The sequence below is a fragment of the Elgaria multicarinata genome, chromosome 1 (assembly GCF_023053635.1).
Source record: "Elgaria multicarinata webbii isolate HBS135686 ecotype San Diego chromosome 1, rElgMul1.1.pri, whole genome shotgun sequence".
Taxonomy (NCBI): domain Eukaryota; kingdom Metazoa; phylum Chordata; class Lepidosauria; order Squamata; family Anguidae; genus Elgaria; species Elgaria multicarinata.
The window spans coordinates 106,863,064-106,886,178 of record NC_086171.1 but is presented as its reverse complement, the minus strand read 5'-3'; the positions used below and the strand labels follow the sequence as shown (position 1 = coordinate 106,886,178).

Sequence of the window (23,115 nt, the reverse complement as noted above, 5' to 3'; positions counted from 1 at the left end):
ATGTATACCCTAATAAGTGGTGAAATCAAGCATTTGAGAGGGCCCAAGACCAGCAGAGGGGGTCATTGCCCCATCAATACTGTCATTCTGATTTGCACAGAAAATTGTAACAGGTCAGAGGCTGCGCAATCGGATCTATGTTTTCATGTTCTGCTTTCTCCAGGTTAAGAGAACCCATTGAGGCTGTCTTGCTTAGAGTTGTCCACAGTCCTGGAGCCAGTGCTGCTTTTGTCCCTGTGCCTTTTTAGCGCTTCATCCACTTCTTTAAACCTCTTCAGCAGCTTTCTGAGTAACATGACGTAGAGCTCCATCAGATAGGGGGGATTTCGCTTCCCTACCGTCACTTCTCCGCCCCCGCTTTCATTGCTTGATACTTCCTCTTTCTAAAGTGGAAGTAAACAACATGCACGTGGCCCATTCAGTGGACTGTTCTGATCGCACTGCTTCTCCTGCACACAGCAGGAGATAGCAGCAACTTCCGTTTTTAAAACTATATCAGACTTTCTGGGGGCTGGGGTTGTAGCGTGAGGAAGGCCAGAAGGGTGGGAGGAGCGCAGAAGGCAGACGACGACGTGAGAGGGACCCACAAAAATCCGTGAGTGCCCAGTAATGAGTGTTCAATAAAACGCTCATCTGATGGAGCTCAAATACTGCAGACCGCTTGGTTTATTCTGTCTACATTGTTCATATCATGCCCATAGGTCTCTTTAGGATGAGATGAATGGATATGTCTAATGGAACTGCACCAGCAACAGAAGAAAATTACATGGAGCAATGGGTCATCTTTCTATTTTGGCAGTTAAGAGAATATTCCACAGCGTCAGCAGCAATTGTTGCCCCACAAGAACTTAAATTGTCACACTGAGCTGATTCCAGAATCTTTTCAAAACAGCCTCTAAGAGCACCATCAAACGAGCATTTTATTGCACGCTCGTTACTGGGCACTCACGGATTTCTCGGCGGTCCCTCACATGACGTCGTCTGCCTCCTGCGCGCCTTCCACCCCTTCTGGCCTTCATTGCGCCACAAGAAAAACCAGAAAAACTCTGAAATGTTTTTTAAACCGAAGTTGCTGCTCTCTCCTGCTGTGTGTGGGAGAAGCAGCGTGATTACAACACCCAACTGAATGGGCCTCATGCTCCTTGTTTACTTCATGTTTTCAAACAGGAAGTAACTGAGCGATGACGGAGAAGCAATGGTAGCCAGCGTTTTTTCCTAGGTGCGATGCAGCTTAGCAAAGGAATCCATGTTATTTTGGCCTTTTGGGAGAGACTATTATTTCCTGACCTTTGTTTATTTCATTGAATCTCTGAAGTGCTTGGAATTTAGCCCCATGTTTGTTTGTTTCTAATGGAACTGATTTAAAGTAAATTTATTTATTTATTATTACATTTATATCTCATCTTTTTTCCTCTTGCAAGGAACACAAATGTATATGTAATTTGAAAAATAAGAGTCCTTCAAGTTCAGCTGAGGAAATTTTCCGAACAGTTTAACCTTTTATATGTTTGTTTCTATTTTTAATCTATTTAGGGCAGAATCCTATGCTAGGAATTGTAGGGCTTTTTTCTATCTAAACATGCATAGGATTGTGCCCTTAATCTACTTTATATCTATGCAGCAATTAAGATGAGGTTTTAACCATCTTAATTGTGTGTGTGTTTTTAAATCACCTTCAGGAACTTGTGACTTGAAGGTAAAATACAAGAACATTTTGAAGTACTACAAAAGTTATTTCAACCAGAGGCGGTAATGCAGCAGAAAATATGAGTGCTTAGTGTGAGCACTATGGGAGGAAAATACCACCTTCAGATTTCTGGGAGGAAAAAAACGTATAATCTGTCTTCAACCTGAAGCAATTACAAGTTAAGGCCTTTTCTTTACATTACATGGTAACAAATGTGGGTTTGCAAACAAGCTTACATTTGACAGATACCTTCAGCCAATCTTGGCTGCCTGATTAATGTAACTCTATAGTGTTGGTCTCATTGACACACTGCATTAGGTGTACACCTGAAAAACATAACGTCCCTGTGTACCTGTGGGGTTGCAGCTGCAGGACACACAATGATTTTGATGACGCTGACGATAGAAGCCCTCCTTACACCGCTCACAATTAACTCCCTCTGTGTTGTCAATGCAATTGAGGCACCGGTAGCCATTTCCTGTTCGTCTGAGTAAGTCGACGTCGAACATGCACTGTCTGGATTTCCCATTGCAATCACAGGCTGAAATACAAAGCAAGGAGAATGCCCACCGTTAAATAAAAGGGCCCTAGAAGGCAGTTTCAGAAATTGGTATTTGATTATTGACATTTGAAGACCACTCAGTTTGTATAGTCAGAGCCAAGCTAAGCAAATAGTAGTGTTAATGTGATACAGCTCTGGTTAGACTTCCTGATCACAGGAAATTGACTAGGCAGAGTGAAAGGTGCAAGTCCTTAGACATGCCAGTTTCCTTTGTTCTTATATTCAGTTCCCCATCTGAAAGCTCCATCCGACAAGCGTTTTATTGCACGCTCGTTCCTGGGCACTCACAGAGTTTGCTCAGGTCCCTCGCATGACTTCGTGTGCTTCCTGTGCGCCTTCTGCCCTTTCTGGCCTTCCTTGCACGACAAAATAACCCCTCATGAAGTCCAATGATTTTTTTAAACTCGGAATTGCTGCTCTCTCCTGCTGTGTGCAAGAGAAGCAGCGCCATTAGAACAGCAGACTCAAGAGGCCTTGTGCTTGTTCGGTACTTCTTTTGAAAGAGGAAGTAACTTGAGGAAGAAAAACACGGGTGGAGAAGCGAGGTAGGGAGTATGTTAACCAACAACGTGATGGAGCTTTAAAGTGGAACAGTCCAGCAAGAGCTGCACCATGTGATTCTAACAAATTGTGTAGCTTGGCTTTCTCAGGAACCACACATCCAGCCCATAGGAGTCTGTGTTTCATTTCTCTCTCTCTTTATTTCATTGCTATTTTGTTTGAACACCAGCAATTCAATACGAATTCGTGAACCACTACGAATAGGAGATAAAAGACGCAGAGAATATATGTGTGTGTGTGTGTGTGTGTGTGTGTGTGTGAGAGAGAGAGAGAGAGAGAGAGAGAGAGAGAGAGAGAGAGAGAGAGAGAACGAGAACACAGGTGAGAAATGAATATGCACCAGGAAGCCATTGACACCATCGTTAGCAATATTATTTGTTCTCTAAAAGTTTATGCTCCAAATCATGTTGACCTTTTTAAGATGCCACAAGACACTGTTGTTTTAACACAGAAAGAAAAATATAAAGTAGTGAACAAAACATAATAAAGTATTTCCCCAGTTGCCGGAAACTTTCTCATAAAGATGGGTAGACCTAGAAGAAACCACCTCAGGCCATTAAGTCCAAAATCTAGCAAAGAGTGGGATTTGTTGAATCATTGGGTCTTAGGGAACTCTGTCTAGCCTTGACAGCTCTCAGAGCCTGATAGAACTTCCTCGGAAAAGCCCAGTATATAGTGATTTGGAAAATTTGCCTCCCCCTAGTGGAGGCTCCAGGACATCTTGATAAGCACTATTGACATCTCACCCATTCATCCATTCATGTTAAGAATTGTCTAGACTACCTTCACCCACCAAAGTGGGTTCCAGAGCAGTATCCAAACATAATTACACATACACTAAATCCATGGACTTGAACATATAACCCTCACCACTTGAACACATAGGCCTTATCACATGCCTCTGTTCCCATATACCACAGAATCCCCCCAAAATCACCCCTCGGCATCGACCCAAGACAGCAGTAAACCCAAACTGAAGCCACCGTTAGAAAGCAAAACATCCAGCAGGCAGCACAACAGCTTCCTCCACCAAGCTTTACTCCTGAGGACCAAACCCTGCGAGATCAGGACTCTGCTGATATACAAGGAAAGGTGGGTGTGGAAAAGCTCTAAGAGCCTCAATTTCTGCCTGGCTGGTGCAATACTTATTTTGCCCAAATGTGTGTCTCAGCTACAAGAATGGCCCAAGACATTTTGCTGCCTGAGGCAAAAACCAAGATGGCACCCCTCACCACCACCATTCCATGTACAAAAGCCAAATGGAGTGGCAGCTGAGTAATTCTTCAACACTGACGATGAGATAGCATCTACCACCACACCTGAAGGCAGAAGGCTACTTAGAGGCTGGGTTCGAACAACACATTAGGCAACAGGGGGTAAAATAGCACAACATGCATTAATGGGGGGGTACTCCCCACATGACATGTTGCCCCTCTCTCCGTCGCACAGCTGAAAGTCCCAGCGTCCTTCTGGGCTGCCCGTGCTCCAACCTCCCTCAGTCTTCCTGGCCACATCCCATCAGCCATTGCAAGTTCTGCCGGCTGTATAGGAGCAGCCAGGGTGTTTTCGGCCGCTCCTGCTGGAGAACTCTAGCCAATGGAACAGTGCACTCGACGGAGAAGGGGAGCCCTCCACACGACATCTTAATCAATTGATTATTTGATAAGCAACAGAGCAGCCAGTTATAGAATCATAGAATCATAGAATAGCAGAGTTGGAAGGGGCCTACAAGGCCACCGAGTCCAACCCCCTGCTCAATGCAGGAATCCACCCTAAAGCATCCCTGACAGATGGTTGTCCAGCTGCCTCTTGAATGACTCTAGTGTGGGAGAGCCCACAACCTCCCTAGGTCACTGATTCCATTGCCATACTGCTCTAACAGTCAGGAAGTTTTTCCTGATGTCCAGCTGGAATCTGACTTCCTTGAACTTGAGCCCGTTGTTGTTTTTTCTCCGTTGTTGTTCTCCGTTGTTTAAAATGGCGAAACAGTGTACTCTCAGCTGTGTGTGCATTGTGCCCCCCCCCAAGACACAATATTCAACTTGACCGACAGTTGCCTCCTTCCCCGGTTGATCATCATGTCGTCTGAACCCAGCCAGAGGGTGTAGGGCAGACTGGATGCTTCCTAGCTCTCATCTCCAACACCTGCTGCCTGAGGCAACTGCTTCACTCTGCCTAACGGCAGGGACGGTCCTGCTCAGCTACCCCTGCTGTTTCAGTTATGGCAGGCACTGCAACTAAAAATACACCCCGAGGGAATCTACACGTCATTGTGAGGTCGCTTATATGCGCCCCCAGTGCGCCCCCACAACGACTGTGTAGACCGAGAAAGAAGAGATGGAGGAAGAGGCGGAGGAGGCGACCTGGCCTCTCTACTCCCCAGCCGCCGCCTCCTCCACCTCTTCCTCCGTCTCTTCTTTCTCGGTCTACACAGTCGTTGTGGGGGCGCATATAATCATAGAATCATAGAATAGCAGAGTTGGAAGGGGCCTACAAGGCCATCGAGTCCAACCCCCTGCTCAATGCAGGAATCCACCCTAAAGCATCCCTGACAGATGGTTGTCCAGCTGCCTCTTGAATGCCTCTAGCATGGGAGAGCCCACAACCTCCCTAGGTAGCTGATTCCATTGTCGCACTGCTCTAACAGTCAGGAAGTTTTTCCTGATGTCCAGCCGGAATCTGGCTTCCTTTAACTTGAGCCCGTTATTCCGTGTCCTGCACTCTGGGAGGATCGAGAAGAGATCCTGGCCCTCCTCTGTGTGACAACCTTTTAAGTATTTGAAGAGTGCTCTCATGTCTCCCCTCAATCTTCTCTTCTCCAGGCTAAACATGCCCAGTTCTTTCAGTCTCTCTTCATAGGGCTTTGTTTCCAGACCCCTGATCATCCTGGTGGCCCTCCTCTGAACACACTCCAGCTTGTCTGCATCCTTCTTGAATTGTGGAGCCCAGAACTGGACGCAATACTCTAGATGAGGCCTAACCAGGGCCGAATAGAGAGGAACCAGTACCTCACGTGATTTGGAAGCTATACTTCTATTAATGCAGCCCAAAATAGCATTGGCCTTTCTTGCAGCCATATCGCACTGTTGGCTCATATTCAGCTTGTGATCTACAACAATTCCAAGATCTTTCTCGTTTGTAGTATTGCTGAGCCAAGTGTCCCCCATCTTGTAACTGTGCATTTGGTTTCTATTCCCTAAATGTAGAACTTGGCATTTATCCCTATTAAATTTCATTCTGTTGTTTTCAGCCCAGCACTCCAGCCTATCAAGATCACTTTGAAGTTTGTTTCTGTCTTCCAGGGTATTAGCTATCCCACCCAATTTTGTGTCATCTGCAAATTTGATCAGCGTTCCCTGCACCTCCTCATCCAAATCATTAATAAAAATGTTGAAGAGCACTGGGCCCAGGACTGAGCCCTGCGGCACCCCACTCGTTGCCTCTCCCCAGTTTGAGAAGGTTCCATTGATAAGTACTCTTTGAGTCCGATTCTGTAGCCAACTGTGGATCCACCTAATAGTTGTTCCATCTAGCCCACTTTTAGCTAGTTTGTTAATCAGAATGTCATGTGGTACTTTGTCAAAAGCTTTGCTGAAGTCAAGATATATGACGTCCACAGCATTCCCACAGTCCACAAGGGAGGTTATCCTATCAAAAAATGAGATCAAATTAGTCTGACAGGATTTGTTCCTGACAAAGCGCCCTCACAACGACGTGTAGATTCCCTCCAAGTCTGTTTTTCCTTTCCATTGGCTTTTCTGACTTATTTTGTCCACATTTTCTCTGGAGTTGTATTATCTCGTTGCAGCTGTGAGGTAAAGAAAGGGCTTCAGAGAATCCTGGCTCCAGTGAATGTTTTTCCTGCTAGTTGAACTTTTTGAATGACAGAGGAAAATCAAACAGTTGAACATGTTCTGTTCCTCCCTACCCACCTTTTTTTCTCTTTTGGAAAAACCTTTCCAAGTTCCTTTTGCCGCCCGTCCCTGGCATCCTGCATTCCAAAGCTGTTTTTCTTAATGGGGGATCCTCTACATTTGCTAATTATTCACATCCTTGTAACATGGCAACTAAAACGGAACACAAAACTTTGGCTGAAATAAAAATGGTAAATTCTGCTTTGATATTGACAGTAGTGCCTTGGAGTGTTTCCTGGGGGGTTGATTATAAAGGGAGGGGGCTGTTCAAAAAGTATCTGGGCATACCCAAACTTTGACAGGGGCCATCTGGCTTTTCCAGCTGAGAGAAAGGAGGCTGTCCGATTTGTATATCAGCAAGTATTTATTAGTCATTTTAAGCATTTATATTTATGAATTATATTTATATCAGAGGTGCAAGTCATCAGTTCAGGCCTCTGGAAAGAGCTGCCTGTCCTCCCCTTGCAGCCCACTGGATAGGTAGGAAGAAGGGAGAGCAGAAGAGAGAAAAGAAGTTGGGGGGGGGAGAGAGAGTGGTTGGTCCTACCCAGTTTTGACTCTTGCCTTGCCTTTTAATGACTTTAGCCCCATTCAAAATGTTGGACACAGAAGCCATGACAATTACATATGTATACACCAGTACAAGTTGGTAGTGGAGTTATGACCTAAGGTGTTAAGGTGGATTTTGAGGAAAGTTGCAAATTTTTTTAACTCTGTGTTAAAATTGAATAAATAAATGAAACAAGTCTATCAATATTGTATTTATGTAGTTTATTTTTAATGCTTATGCTTTGTTTTTCCAAATACAGGGTTTGGATTGGGGGGTTTTCTTCAAAATGCTTGTGTGTGATGGTTGTTTGTGTGAGCAAGTGGGCATCCATATGCAGAATATGAACATTATTATTATTATTATTATTATTATTATTATTATTATTATTATTATTTTCCACCTTTTTCGCAGTACTGGGACCCAACTTCCCAGTACTGGACTCAATGTCCAGAGGAAAGTGCAGGAAAATCTGCCTCTTTGTAATAACTGGGGAGAATAATCTATATTGAAAAGCCACGTTGTCTCAGTCTCTATCATCCACCAACTCCACAAATTATCATTCGTACCGAGGTGCCTTACGATCATCAGCCCTGGATTAACCTTTAAGCAATATAAGCACGTGCTTAGGGCACCTAGGGAAGGGGGGGACACCACGGAGTACTGGTACCATAGCTGTAGCCAACTAATTTTAAGGAATTCCAGATTAAAAATCATTTTCAATGAATTTTTGCATTTGCATTTCCCCCTTATAACAATTTTATTAAAAATGCATAAAACAGTGATGAAAATTTGTATTCTTCTCTGTTGCCCTAGTTTAGGGTGACCATATGAAAAGGAGGACCGGGCTCCTGTATCTTTAACAGTTGTATTGAAAAGGGAATTTCAGCAAGTGTCATTTGTATATATGGAGAACCTGGTGAAATTCCCTCTTCATCACAACAGTTAAAGCTGCAGAAGCTATACTAGAGTGACCAGATTTAAAAGAGAGCAGGGCACCTGCAGCTTTAACTGTTGTGACGAAGAGGGAATTTCACCAGATTCTCCATATATACAAATGACTCCGGCTGAAATTCCCTTTTTGATGCAACTGTTAAAGATACAAGAGCCCTGTCCTCCTTTTCATATGGTCACCCTAACCTAGTTATAAGTAATTGGTTTAAATTGCTTGCTGCTATTTAGTGTAAAATAATTATAATAAAAAACAGTTTATATTTAATATAGTTGTGTGTTCTGGCGTGGGGGAAACTGGCCTTGAAGAAAACAGAGTTTTTAATGTCTGATTTCACCTTCAGCACTCATTGAGTCTTAATGTCTTGCCGGCTAAGCGATGGAAGGACCAAGGGGGCGACACCATTATTGGGCTGTGCTTAGGGCATCAGCTGGCCTTAATCCGGCCCTGACGATCATGTATTTGTCTTAGAAACCCAGAGAGCACTCAACAGCTGCTCCAGCTAATCCTCAAGTTGGCTGCCAACGCATACGATCAGGCTCAGGCATGCCACTTGCATTCCAGGCACCTGAGAGGTTCCTACAAATCGGACGTACCCTGAGTCTGCCAAGGCTGCCAAGCCAAGTAGAGCTGAGCTCACTCCCTTCAACGCTCCCTCAGCAGCACCTGGCATTTAATCGGCCTGCCCGAGGCTGCACCTCTGCTCACGTGCCTGTCAGCAGCTTCGTTCCCCTTCCCAGGATCCCTCAGTGCCCCTTCCTTCTTTGAAGTTAACTCCTGCTGGAGCCCTCCTTTTTCTATAGAAGTGAGTCATTTTCTGCTTCTCCAGCAGCTCAAGGTTCAAATCACACATTACATGGAATTCTGTGTTTCCTCCGTGTAATGCATGAGTCAAGCGAACACATACATTAGACAGGTTCTTGAAAGAATGTAGATGAAACGTTTTGAACACTTTAAAATGCTGTACAAATGCAGAGTGCTGTTTTGAATTATACCCAGAGATACTCACCTGAAAGTCAGGGTTAACTGCACTTCTTTGACATTGTGCATAGCCAGCTGGGGGACAGGATGGGGGAAATATCTATAGTATAGATGTTATACAATATATGCATAGAGAGGTTAGCCACATCGTGCAAATTACAGCTTTTTCAGAAATTCAGCTTTACACTACTGTTGCCCTTTCTGCTCCTTTGCACAGACATTCAACTTTCCCATCACCATCTCACACAGGAATGCACATGTTTCTTCTAAGCTCTCCAGGATGTTCTTTCATACAGAACCATTCACCAGTGTGCTAACCACATTTACTCTCTTTGACATATATGATGGAGTCTTATATGATGGAGTCTTTCGAACTGTTTTGGCTGAGCCCCGTTCCAGCAGTTCAAGATGGAAATCGGCAGTCCCACTCCTAGTCTCCACCCATGTAATGCAGCTCATAACAGTCATGTCAACGGATCAAGAAGCACAAAGCCCCGGGTAAGCAACGCAATTTCCTCCTTAATGTAGAGATGCTCGTAATGTGTAGTTAGACCCTTAAAGGCTGACAAAGGAATGATATAGGAGAGCTATATGGCATTTTGTCCCTCTATTAGGGCTCATTTTGTTCAGCTATTTTATCATCCAGATTTCTAGACATGAGCACTGAATCCAAAGGTCTTAATGACAGGCACATGCATAGGATTTTGAAAATAAAATAATGCCAACTGAAACCGCTAAAAAGTTAGAAGTAAAGCTGTAAAGAAGCACAGATATTCAGTCCCTTCCCACCAACATAAACAAGACAAAGGAGTTTCAAAGCCATGGGCCCTTGTGTAAAAGCACCACTATGATTGGCTTTCTAAATATGAACTCTCGGGAACATCTGCAAGAGGACATTGAATGACCATCATTCCTTAAGTGCCATATCCCAATACAAACAGAGCTTTGTCAAATTAAGTACTTTCTTCCAGAAGCAAATGAAAATCCAATTCAGATGGGAGACTGCAGAATGTGGGTGTTGTAACTACAATCAATTTCCTGACGTTCCTCTTTGTTTCATCCCCCAGGTCTGTATTTTGACTGAAAGTCTTCCAGCCACCCATAAATATCCTGAACTTTGTTTGACATCCATGTTTGTTCATTGATCCACAACTGATATGGCAGATTTATTTGACTCTTGACTTTCAAGTTCAAGCCTAAGGCAAAACGAATAATCAGTGTTTCCTTATGTCAACCAGGACAGCACATGGAGTCTCTGTCTTCCTTTTCCTTTTTTCTTTTAAGGGGGAGAGGGTTAACTAGAGAAGGCCTAGATGGTTTTGGCTGGTTTCAGACATGATTCCAAACTATGGTTTGCACTAACCATCACTTGGTTTGAGCTTCCCAACGAACTTACAAAAGACAAAACTTGGCTTATAGCAGATGATCTGCTTTCATTTTCTGTTGTCTCACCACTGAGCTTTGTATGTTCATTCCTGCCTCCATGGCACAGCGCCCTCTAGAGGTTGAGTAATGGCCATAACTATAGTCAGTCAATGTGGACATCAAACCAAACCATTATGAGAAAAAAAAACATGGTTTACAAAACCAGCTCAAATCTTGGTTTCTGATCCTGGTTTGCCAAGCCAATCATAAACCACAGTTTTTAAATCCAACCAGCACAACACACCATAATAAAGCTTCCATAGCTAAGAATTGTGAGTTGTCTGAATTAAGCCATTATAATGTCGTGTTTGTCAGTTATTATTTTATATAAAGACTCTTAGGGTGACCATATGAAAAGGAGGACAAGGCTCCTGTATCTTTAACAGTTGCATAGAAAAGGGAATTTCAGCAGTGTCATTTTGTATGCAACGGTGAAATTCCCTCTTCAGCACAACAGTTAAAGCTGCAGGAGCCCTGCTCTCTTGACTTGATACAAAAGAGGGCAGGGTTCCTACAGCTTTAACTGTTGTAATGAAGAGGGAATTTCACCAGGTGCTGCATGCATACAAATGAGTAAACGGATGTAAGACCTCAGAAGTAAGCATAGGGTTGCAGAACACTTCTTTCCAGTTTGCTTTTAGACTTAAAAAAAAGCTTCTGAGTGACCACACTATTAAAAGTCAGTTCTATATGTGTTTACTCAGAAGTAAGTCTTTCTCTGTTCAATGAGGTTTACTCAAAGATAAGCATGCATGGGATTTTAGTATGACTTGGATGTAAATGCAGTTGAAATCAGTGGGATTTATTCTTCGGTAAGGGAGCCAGAGCTGGTAATTTTCAAACAGCATCGAGATTGAGGAGGCAGCGCTTGTATATATTTTCCCCCAGTCATGAGGAGGAGAGACATGAATGAAGAGGAAAGGAGTTGAGGCTTTTCCTCTGCTTGTTTGCACCAGCAACTAGTACAGCTTGAAGTAACGCAACTCTCCTCGTATCCAAGAAAGTTCCCTGCTTGCTTGTTCAAGGAACCTGTGTGTGTGTGTGTGTGTGTGTGTGTGTGTGTGTGTGTGTAAGCAAGGTCCACTGAAGTTTTTAAAACTGAGGGAGGGAAGGCAGGCAGGGCAGAAATGGAAAGACGGGCAGAGAGAAGAAAAACAGTGAAATTCAAGTTTTAAAAGTGGAAGGAAGAAGGGACAAGCAAGGAAAGAGACTGGCTGAGTTCGGATGGCACGCTAATCAAGGGTTGTTTCCCATTCTGTTCCTGTTAACACCACCCCAGTGTGTTGTCCGAACTCAGCCACTGAGTTGCTCCCTGCAGTGACGGGACTTCCGAGCAACATGGGCGGGGTGGGAATGTTTCTCTGCCCTGATGGTCAACATGCCCTTTCCTTGCTAACATCCTTAGCCTAAGAGGGGGCCATGAACCAATATGCGCCAGTTCCACCTCCTGGGTGGCCAGAGCTACCCTTAAACTGACTGAGAAACTGGGCTAGGGGCACGACTTCAGGCCCTGGTGGGATCTGTGTGGGGAGTTCATGTGGGGCCTCCTCCTCTTTCATCAGCTAGACATGCCCCCCCCCCCCCAATGGGATGGTCTGATAGAATGCAAGGACAGCAATACACAGGAGGGAAGAGCGCATTTATTTCTCTTGCAGGGAAAAAACCAGACTTTCCCCACTCCAATGAGAAATGAAACATGGAGGGGAAGAGGTGAAATGAGTGCAGGACATGGATGACATCATGTGAGTACCGGGCTGCAAAACCACATACCAGGCATGGCGAGTATGCGATAAATCGCTGGTGTGATGGAGCTCATGATGTTGTTCCAGGGAGGCAGGGGGAGCAGCCCCCCCCCACCCGCACTGGACTTAGGTGCTCTAGCCAATGGCAGAGGCCAGAGGGTGCTGCCTTCATGGAGGAGTATTCCTTCATCTGAGCCCTCACTTTCGTTCTGAAGTGCTACAGCACAGATACAGGCTTATGATCTCAGTGAGAAATAAGCCTGACACCCCTTGCTCATTTTTTTTGCAACCGAAAAGAACCCTAATATGGCCATGATTGCTGGTTAGATTAAGCGACGCATATAATTAGCACTGCATAGCAATTTTTATACCCAATAGCTCACCAGGTTTATGGATTACATCACTCGATCGTGGCTTGTTTCTGCTGTGGTTTAAAAAGAAAACTTGTCTTGGGGCTGTCAATAGCATCTTTAAATACAATTGCATCATGATAAGCATGTCTGTAATTGCATGTTTTTATAAGGTAATTTCACATTGCTTTCCAGGGCTGTTGCCGCCTGTTGAGTTACTTCGGGAAGCTTTTTGAATGAGATTCGCAGTGCTGAGATGGACTTTCACAAGAAAATTGTGTGTATATCTATGCGCATGCACAGACAACATGCTAAGCCACGGTGGTTAAGCATTTTGAGGTAAACATTATAGCTTAGCATGTTGTGTAAACCATTTCTAATCATAGTGGCTACATAGTGGTTCACACATACTCACTAACCATTCGCCGCAAAAGAGTTAGTGACCTAACCATGGCTTAGCGTGTCATCTGAGCAGGCCCACACTCACACAACATGACTCCAAGGTCAGGCCCATGCTTATGGAAGCCTCTCCCAACCTGGTGCCCCCCAGATGTTTGAACTATAATTCCCATCTGTACCAGATAGCAGGGCTATGAGGATGATTGGAGTTATAGTCCAACATATCTGGCGGGCACCAGGTTAGAAGAGGCTGATGTACAGCATACAGTTGGGTGACTTCCATTTTGGATCCATATACCATATGGCCTTGGGGAGATCAGATGCAGTGGAAGCTTGTGGCTCTGATGTCAATACACAGTAAATCCACCCCGGGTTTCAGCCAGAACCACTCAGAACTCTAAAGGAGCTATCCAAAGTGTAGAGTACCTTGGATATCTCCTTAGAGTGCTGACTGAAACCTGGAGCGGATTACTGTCCCACTGACATCGGACCCACCATCCCTCACAGATCAGATGCAACTAGAAAAGCACTTCAGAGTCTCACCCTCAAGATTGCCCTATGCAGTCATGCCCAGCATGGCAGCCATTTTATGAAGGGCCCCATACCCATCTACTTCGTGAGAGTGCCCATAACACTTTATCAAAATTCCAACTGTGCCCACCATCCTAAAAAGGTCGGGGAGCCCTCCTGTACCTGAAATCTGACATGTGAGTGGCTTGAGATGGACTGCAGGAAGCAAAATGTTCTACTGACCGATGTATTTATACTAGTCCTGGCCAAAACAGATGCTTTATGTTGCCTGCCAATTGCAGGGGATGATATTGGGTGTTCTTATTCCTTCCTGTGACTCAAGAGGGCTCTGAGGCCTCAGCGCAAAATAACTCACTTAGACAAGGGGGGAATCCGCACGTCGTTCTCAGGGCGCTTCCATCCGGCCCCAGTGCACTCCGAAAACGATCGTGTCACTTGCCTGTAAAAGAGACGAGGAAGAAGCGTCCTTGCCAGCACCGCCGCCGGAGCCGCCACCCAACTCCCTCCTCGCCGGCCGAGCGAGGAGGGAGTTGGGTGGCGCCGGCGCCGGCAAGGACACTTCTTCCTCGTCTCTTTTACAGGCAAGTGACACGATTGTTTTCGGGGTGCACTGGGGCCGGATGGAAGCGCCCTGAGAACGACGTGCGGATTCCCCCCTGGTTCGCATGTAAGGATAACCCAGGGGTTGTTTAAGCTATGGGCTGTCGGGGATGCATGGGAGCGAGCAGGCACACTTCCTCAGGGCTGCTTGCAGCTTCCATTTTGTTTCTAATTCACAAAACAACTGGATTGTTTGCTATGATGTTCAAATCATACACTCTGGGTTGTTGAGGGAGAACCAACCCAGAATTTCAATTCATGATCAACAGCCCAGGTTTGGATGTCACAGCAAACAACCCAGGCATATTCCTAGGTTGTTTTGTAAACTAGAAACAAAGTGGAAGTGGCAAGCGGTCACGATACAGCTTGCTTGCTTACTCCAGTGCAGTCCTTTCAATCCATGGGTTGTCATTATGTGTGAGCCTGACCTTAGACTAGTCCCAAGCTTTGGCATTCCCTGTTCACGCCCCACACTGGGTATCGGCCAGCCTGCTCCTCTGCTCTGGGAACAGGGCCTTCTGAACTTAGATTTCAAGGAGTGAGTCTTCCTCTTTCCACTTCTAGGATAATGTGGAAACGTGACTTGGCACTGAACAATCTGCTTCCTAGATTGCTATTTGGGCACTGATTATCTTGGCAGGCATGAGGGAATGGGGCCTTTTACTTTCCAGTCTTCACCAGGGGAGCATTCTGGGGTCAGTGCCTTCCACTTTGTTCGTTCAGGCAGAAGGATTAATGCACTTGCGTCCTTGAAGCAGTCAAAGCTATCGGATGCAAACTGCCTGAATGTAATGAAAGCAGTGCTACGTTTTAGTCATGCTACTTACACCTGAGTGTGTCTAGAACATCCAGACTCAGACTGAATTTTAATGAAGTAACGTAGTTATAGGTGGTAATGAACAAGCCCCTTTGTTTATGCTGAATATGGAGGAAGATTAGAGAACTAGCGTCAGTTCACGGTTCTTTCCTAATAGTAATGGAAATGCCCTACCTTGAAAATAACTGTATTCAGCAGCCGTGAAGGTGATGGGCTGCAGCTTGAATTCTTTCATGTTAGGCCAGGATGCTATCATGCTATATATCCAGAGCACAGGCACAGAACAAAGGTCACATGTCCTTTCCACAGGTGATGATTGGCTGCCAGCCTATCCACTCACCTATTGTAGCTTTTCCCAAGCTGCTGCCCTCCAGATACGCTGGGTTGCAATTCCCATAATTCCCAGACAGTATGACTGTTGGCCATGGTGCTGGCTGGAAATTGCAGGAGCTGCAGCGACATGTCGTGGTAAATGAACATGCATTTTTTGGGTGGGTGGGTGGGGAACCCAATGTGATTGCAAGTTGGCAGCTGCATCATATAAAAAAATCCAGTGCCACTGTGCAGCCACAACTCAAATTTTGTATACTTTTTAATGTTCACTGTTTTTAACTTTTGTAAACCGCCCAGAGAGCTTCGGCTATGGGGGGCAGTATATAAATTTAATAAATAAATAAAATGGGAGAAATAGGCCGTATAGACACCCCCTGTTTTCTGTGCCTCTTGATTTGAGGCCCTGCTTGTGATCTAGATTCAAAATACTACCCTTTCAAGTCACAAACATTTCAAATGCAGAACACCAAAGCAGTCCTAAAACTGGTCCTTGGAGAAAAGGCGGGATGTTGATGGAAATCAATACACCTCCTTCCTCCATTTTGGCTTTCATGCTTCACAGTCCAGAGTTCTCCCCCACTCATTTATTATTGATTTTATTCATTATACTTGTATACCACTTAATATAATTAAAATCTCAAAGTGGCTTACATGGAAACAATAAAAATCACAATTAGAAATGCATATGTAATAGAATACTAAAAAAAAAACACCAACTTTTCCAATTTTCACACAAATCTCCAAACTATAAAACCTTTGCAACTATGTATATTTGCAAAATGCAGTACATAACTAACTTGGTAGAAATGGAGGTTATTTGGGTGTATTCCAGCCTGGATTATGCTGAATTCTGGGGGCCATAGTCTCTGACACATGCCGTGTCATATATATTCCTCAGGGCAGGCGTATTGTACACACAAAATCTCCTTCACTCCTTCACTCCCTTTTGTGAACCGCCCAGAGAGCTTCGGCTATTGGGCGGTATAAAAATGTAATAAATAAATAAATAAATAAACACCATTGATCAGGCTGCCTCTATTCCAAGGTTCAAAACGGAAGTCTGCATGTCTGTATTTGGCTATAAGGGAGGAGCTGAGGTCTACTTTTATCATGGAATGAAGTGTGGGGTGGGGAAGGGGAAGGGGAAGGGGAACAAAACCCTCCCCACATCCAGTGCTTGGCTGTTTGAAGATGTTTCCCCCTAGCTGAATTACTTCCATCATTGGAGCTGGACTAAAGCAGCAGAGCTGAAGGAGGAAAGGCCAAACCAGGGGTGGGGAACTTTAGGCCTAGGGGCAAATCTTGCCCTGCTGGGTTCCCCGGATGACCCTGGAAAATGGTAGTATTCAGAAGATAGGTTGAGCAGGTGCATTGAGGGCCTAACACAGCATTCCACAACCCTGGACCCTCCAGATGTTTTGGATTACAACTCCGAGCATTTCTGACTATTTGCCCTGCTGGCTGGGGCTGATGGTAGTTGAAGTCCAAAACATCTGGAGGGCACCAAGTTGGGGAACCAGTAACTTTACAATGTAAGACCTCTGAGCTGTTGGGGGGTGGGCGACGGCACTTGGACTAAGTTCCAGCATTGCTAATTGTAGGAGAGTTAACATGAGTGTAAAATAGTATGAACTTATGTGGTGAAAGTACCAGGTGCATATAGTTAATTTTGAAGACACACTGACAGAAATGCCTGCCCAATCCTGGGAGGATTATAACACAGAAACCATCACATTTACATACAAAACCATGTTATTGAGAGCATCATCAAACCTGGTAAACGTTTTTTTCAAGGGGGTAGCCATGTTGGTCTGTTTCAGCAAAAAATAACAGAGTCCTACAGTACCTTAAAGACTAACAAAGCTTTTTATTCTGCCGTACACTGTCCTCTTCATGCATCTGATGAATACATTTGTAAAGTCTTTAAGATACCGCAAGGCTCTTTGATGTTTTTTATTGGCACACAAGGTGCACATGGAGATTGCATACGCTTGCATGAAGAACCCTGAAGCTGCATTTCTGTCTCGTAAATAATAATATAGTGTTAGGACTTGTCTCACGTCCTAAAACACTAAGAAAAGGTGTCCTCACAGACCATTGCAATGCCCGAAAAAGCATAGAAAAATGTCTCGTTTGAATTTATGTCCTAGCTGAAGACTCTGGGCAAACAGAAAGCATAGCAATTTTAAAGATCCCTAATCTTTCAATCTAAATGTACTTTATGAATAAAGAAATTTCACTTCAAATTTATGTCTTACGTAAGGGGAGCAACAACCATCTGCTTGCCACTTGGATTAAGAGAGCCATGGCAGACTTGGCCGTTGGACTGATGGGACGATTGTCCCAAGCACTGGCCCTTTACTGAATGCTACCATACTTCAAGCTCAGTTATCCAATCAAAGCACAGAGGGTAAGTAAAATAGCTTGCAGTTGCTAGGCGACCGGAGCATGTGCTTCCCCATCCACCTCTAGCTTGGAGGTGTGAGCAGGTCTGGGAAGAGAGAGGAAAGGTCTAAGGTGGGGGAGGAAGCGGGATTAGAAAGGCTGAAGAACTGCTCCCACATATCACCCATATGCAAAGCGCTGGCCTACAAAGAACTATTCTGCTCAAGTTCCTGAAATCCCCCTTGCTCATCCAGAGAGAGTCCTCAAGTTAGTTTTCTCACGCATCAAGGGGTTGTGCGGCACCCTTGGAGGGCTGCCCAAGCAGAGACCGCTACACTGAAACCAGAATTGGGAAAGACGGGAGGAGAAAAAGATAGTTAAACGGAATCCATTTCCAAAATGAAAGCAGGATTTTAAGCCAGCCAGCCTCACCTTCTCTTCTTTGGGTGCCAACAGCTGCGGGGAGGAGAAGAGAGACTGCAAGGCAGCTCAGCGTGACTAGCCAGTGCTGAGGCATTTGGGGGAATTCGGGATTATGTTCCCCAAGAGGTGCTCAGATCCAATTCCCTTCCAAACAAAGGTCTTGAAATCAAGGGGGAAGGTTCTGCGGTGGCCTTGAGCTCTGGACAATTCCCCCTGTGCTTCCTTTTCTTGTTTCAGGTGGTTTTTATCACCTCCTCAACCTGAATCACTCTAGACAGGAAGAAAAGAGCTTGCCTTTGGTGTGACTCACCTTATGAATTAAAAAAAAGAGAGAGGGCCCAGCCCATATGCAGCACAGGGAGACACACATAACAGTTTCTTCTTAGCTGCTTGCAGGGGCGGTTCTCACAGAGAACAGCAGCAAACGCCCCTGGCAGCAAGCCAAGCAGAAGTGGGATGGGTGGCAGAGGGACTGAAATATTTTTTTTTAACATTGATCTTCCACATTAATGTCAGCTACCAGGGCAAGCCAAGCACTGGTCCCACAGCAGGGAGCTTTCTTCGATCAAAGCAAACTCGCTAAGCAGCTACTTTCTTGAGTATCACCACTTTTGCTATACCTATGCCAGGTTCTGGAATGAAATAGGCATGACCGTCGCCCAATTAGAATACTTGCGAAGAATTTGTTAGCGTTATAATTGTTATTATGGCTCCAGCAAACCCACCTCGCCTTGTGCTATTCAGATGGAGAGAGATTGCCTAAATGCCTGCTGGATTTTGAAGGGCTGATGGCTTGGATTTCATCCAAACGAAAATACTCTGGTGTGTGTGCGTACATGTTCAAATTCAGGAAAAAAACCATCATATGTACTTGCCCTCAGAAAAAGAGCACTAATAATCAGCTTTGATAACTGTCAGTTCAAACCAGGACTTGCACTGAAATCCAATCTAGCAAACATGTTCTGTGAACCTCTGAGCAGACAGAACAAATAGTTTCTGATCTATTACTTTTGTGCCTCCCATTTACTCTAAGGAGCTATACCATTTATTTCTCACAACAACTTTTTAAAGTGGATTAGGCTGAGAGATTATCCAATAAATTTCATAGTCAAATAGGGTTAAATTTCACATCTCACCGGCCTAAGTCCAAACAACATTTTCCCCCACCTCACAACACCAGCCCTGCGCAAACAAGATAGCAAAATTCTGCATCAAACACCGGTAAGCAAAGCAAAAGAATTTATGCAGTTGTGCTTATCTGCATTAACCCATCGACTTTTGAAGTTTCTATTTTCATTTTCTACATGGACTTCTCTACAGAGGAATCTCTCTACATCTGCCATGAAACCCTTGTTCTCTGGAGAGACTTCTGGGGCTTTTTCTGCAGCCCACACACAATTCACATGGGGTCTTATGACACCTCATCATTGCCCTGCATAAACTGAGGACGCACTCTTAGACACATGTCACATTCTCTTATGGTTTTGCTTTGCAAGGGAAGATCAGTAGTAGTACATGTCCACCATGACTGATCTTCTAATTGACGACCTCCTGAGAAGCTCCTGAGAAATATCAGCATTCCGCAGAATAAGTTTGAAACCCGTATGTTAACTCAATCAATGAGTGCTTTAAGTCGGAAAAACCCATATAGCAAAAATACAGGAGATTGGAGGATGGGTAGGCAACGATCACTTCCACTGCTCCTCCTCTACTGCTCCTCCGACCCTGTTAGCTTCAGCCTGGCAGGGCTTGGGAATCTCAGAAGCCTCTAAGTTCGGAGGCTTCTAACCAATGAGGGTGGTCTAAATGTTTCAGTCTTTACATATATGGAACATACCCTAACACCTTAATCTTTTCGGTTGTACTTTCATGTACCCTGTGCTATGATATTCTTTTTAAGATGGAGTGACTAGAACTGTCCTCAATAGTCCAAATGAGATTGTGCCTTAAAGATGAAGAAAGACGTTATGAGACCCTGCAACCTTTTCAGCAAACACTGTCTTCACAGGTCACATGATACTGATGCTCAGCTCAACCTGTGATAGCTGAGCATCAGTGACACCAGACATACATCATACATTCTTTTTATGGGGTCTCCTTCTTATATTGCCTGTTTGGTGATAAAGCATTTGGAAAGTCCTATACAGATGCAACATAGTTGTGTTTACTTCTCTGAGTTCAGAACTTGCTCAAAGGTAACATGACGGCCTCCTTCAGCTCTTAGCTTAGCATTACTGATTCCAAACTCTAATTTTAGGTAATTAATGCTCTGATGTTTCCCCGTAATCTCTTGAGTTGTCTGACAGCTTCCTCGGCCTTAAGCTGCTGATGCTGGTTCAGACAGGATAATGTTCTGTGGTTGCTCATTGCCCGGAGGATCAGAAAAGGCATTGCTAGAGCGCCGTGAGGTGAGATCACCGTGCTTCGGTTTGGTTTGTCAGAGGCTTTGTCTCTGGGCCATGGCAAGACCAGGCAGCAGAAGGCTGAGGCAGCAGAAATGGAAAGGGGCAAAGAGTTCCAAAGTTTCCAGGCAATTGAAAAATCAACCATGGAGTAACAGAACTGTGGTCAGAAAAGATGAAGTGGGAAATGACAAGGGACTGTGGAACAGGCAAGGGACTGGCCCAGGTAGCAGTCTGGTAGGTCTGAGGAGGCATTATGTCTTCTCTCCAGGCTCCGTAGGCTGAAGAGCAACAGCAAGTGTATATAGTAAAATATGGAAAATGACTGGTTTCCCTTGATCAAACTTGCTGGTCTGCCTAAGTGTCTGCAGCTCCCTTCTTTGACAAGCTGACTTGGTTACACAATTATTATTATTATTATTATTATTATTATTATTATTATTTATTTATTTATATAGCACCATCAATGTACATGGTGCTGTACAGAGTAAAACAGTAAATAGCAAGACCCTGCCGCATAGGCTTACAATCTAATAAAATCATAGTAAAACAATAAGGAGGGGAAGAGAATGCAAACAGGTACAGGGTAGGGTAAGCAGGCACAGGGTAGGGAAAAACTAACAGTAGAAAGTAACAGTAGAAGTCTGCACAACATCAAGTTTTAAAAGCTTTAGGAAAAAGAAAAGTTTTTAGCTGAGCTTTAAAAGCTGTGGTTGAACTTGTAGTTCTCAAATGTTCTGGAAGAGCGTTCCAGGCGTAAGGGGCAGCAGACGAAAATGGACGAAGCCGAGCAAGGGAAGTAGAGGCCCTTGGGCAGGCGAGAAACATGGCATCAGAGGAGCGAAGAGCTCGAGCGGGGCAATAGTGTGAGATGAGAGAGGAGAGATAGGAAGGAGCTAGACCGCGAAAAGCTTTGAAGGTTAACAGGAGAAGTTTATATTGGATTCTGAAGTGAATTGGAAGCCAGTGAAGCCAATGGTAAGTTCTACACCAAACAGGATATAGCACTATGAAAGTGGTATGAAAGCAGTACATAAGAGGCAGGAGCCACACCAAGCAGGATATAGTGCTATGAAAGCAGAATGAAAGTGGTATATAGTATGTGTCAATGGGCCCCAACAATTGTCAGTGCACTTCAATACCGCTATAAAGCAGCAGTGTGGCTCCTGCCTCTTATGTACTGCTTTCATACTGCTTTCTTGCTGCTATATCCTGCTTTGTGTAGTTCTGGCCAATGAATGAGGAACTGCTGCCTGGCCCTTGGATAGTGCCAATAAAACAAATCCACAAGCAGGGAGAATTAAAATAAATAAAGAGCCTGGTGGAATAGAATAGTCTTGACAGCCCACTGGAAAGTCATCAATGAAGTCCAAACACTCAAGTTGATAGCTAAAAGTGCTCTCTTGAAGTGTTGTTGTTTATTAGTTCAGTCGCTTCCGACTCTTTGTGACTTCATGGACCAGCCCACGCCAGAGCTTTCTGTCGGCCGTCGCCACCCTTAGCTCCCCCAAGGTCGAGTCCGTCACCTCCAGAATATCATCCATCCATCTTGCCCTTGGTCGGCCCCTCTTCCTTTTGCCTTCCACTTTCCCTAGCATCAGCCTCTTCTCCAGGGTGTCCTGTCTTCTCATTATGTGGCCGAAGTACTTCAGTTTTGCCTTTAATACCATTCCCTCAAGTGAGCAGTCTGGCTTTATTTCCTGGAGTATGGACTGGTTTGATCTTCTTGCAGTCCAAGGCACTCTCAGAATTTTCCTCCAACACCACAGTTCAAAAGCATCTATCTTCCTTCGCTCAGCTTTCCTTATGGTCCAGCTCTCGCAGCCATAGGTTACTACGGGGAATACCATTGCTTTAACTATGCGGACCTTTGTTGTCAGTGTGGTGTCTCTGCTCTTAACTATTTGATCAAGATTTGTCATTGCTCTCCTCCCAAGAAGTAAACGTTTTCTGATTTCCTGGCTGCAGTCAGCGTCTGCAGTAATCTTTGTGCCCAGAAATACAAAGTCTGTCACTGCCTCCACGTTTTCTTCCTCTATTTGCCAGTTATCAATCAAGCTGGTTGCCATAATCTTGGTTTTTTTTGAGGTTTAACTGCAACCCAGCTTTTGCACTTTCTTCTTTCACCTTTGTCACAAGGCTCCTCAGCTCCTCCTTGCTTTCAGCCATCAAAGTGGTGTCATCTGCATATCTGAGATTGTTAATGTTTCTTCCTGCGATTTTAACTCCAGCCTTGGATTCGTGGGGTATAATTTGTATTCACAATTATCATTGCAACCCTGGAATCATGGGATGCAGGTTATGGTGGACTAATGCCAAGTACAAGGGTATGATCTTGTGCATGAGGTATAAAAAACACAAAGAACAGAGTATCTGCATATTTAGGCATAGCTTAACAATCAACCATATAATAGTAGAGTTGGAAGGGGCGTATAAGGCCATCGAATCCAACCCCCTGCTTAATGCAGGAATATCTATCATCAAAATTCAGAGTTCTCCCTCCT

At 44.5% G+C, this 23,115-nt stretch overlaps 1 protein-coding gene across 1 annotated transcript in view; it reads right to left on the bottom strand.

Annotated features, from left to right (window-relative positions):
* The window catches only part of LAMC2 (laminin subunit gamma 2), a 62,360-nt gene extending 43,894 nt beyond the window's left edge, over positions 1-18,466 (bottom strand). Inside the window, exons 1-2 of the mRNA XM_063117197.1 lie at positions 18,219-18,466; positions 2,040-2,228 (exon numbers count right to left, since the gene is read on the bottom strand). Coding sequence (XP_062973267.1) covers positions 2,040-2,228; positions 18,219-18,303 — 274 coding nt within the window. The 5' untranslated portion in view covers positions 18,304-18,466. The remainder of the gene's footprint in view (positions 1-2,039; positions 2,229-18,218) is intronic.
* Between the last annotated feature and the right edge of the window lie 4,649 nt (positions 18,467-23,115).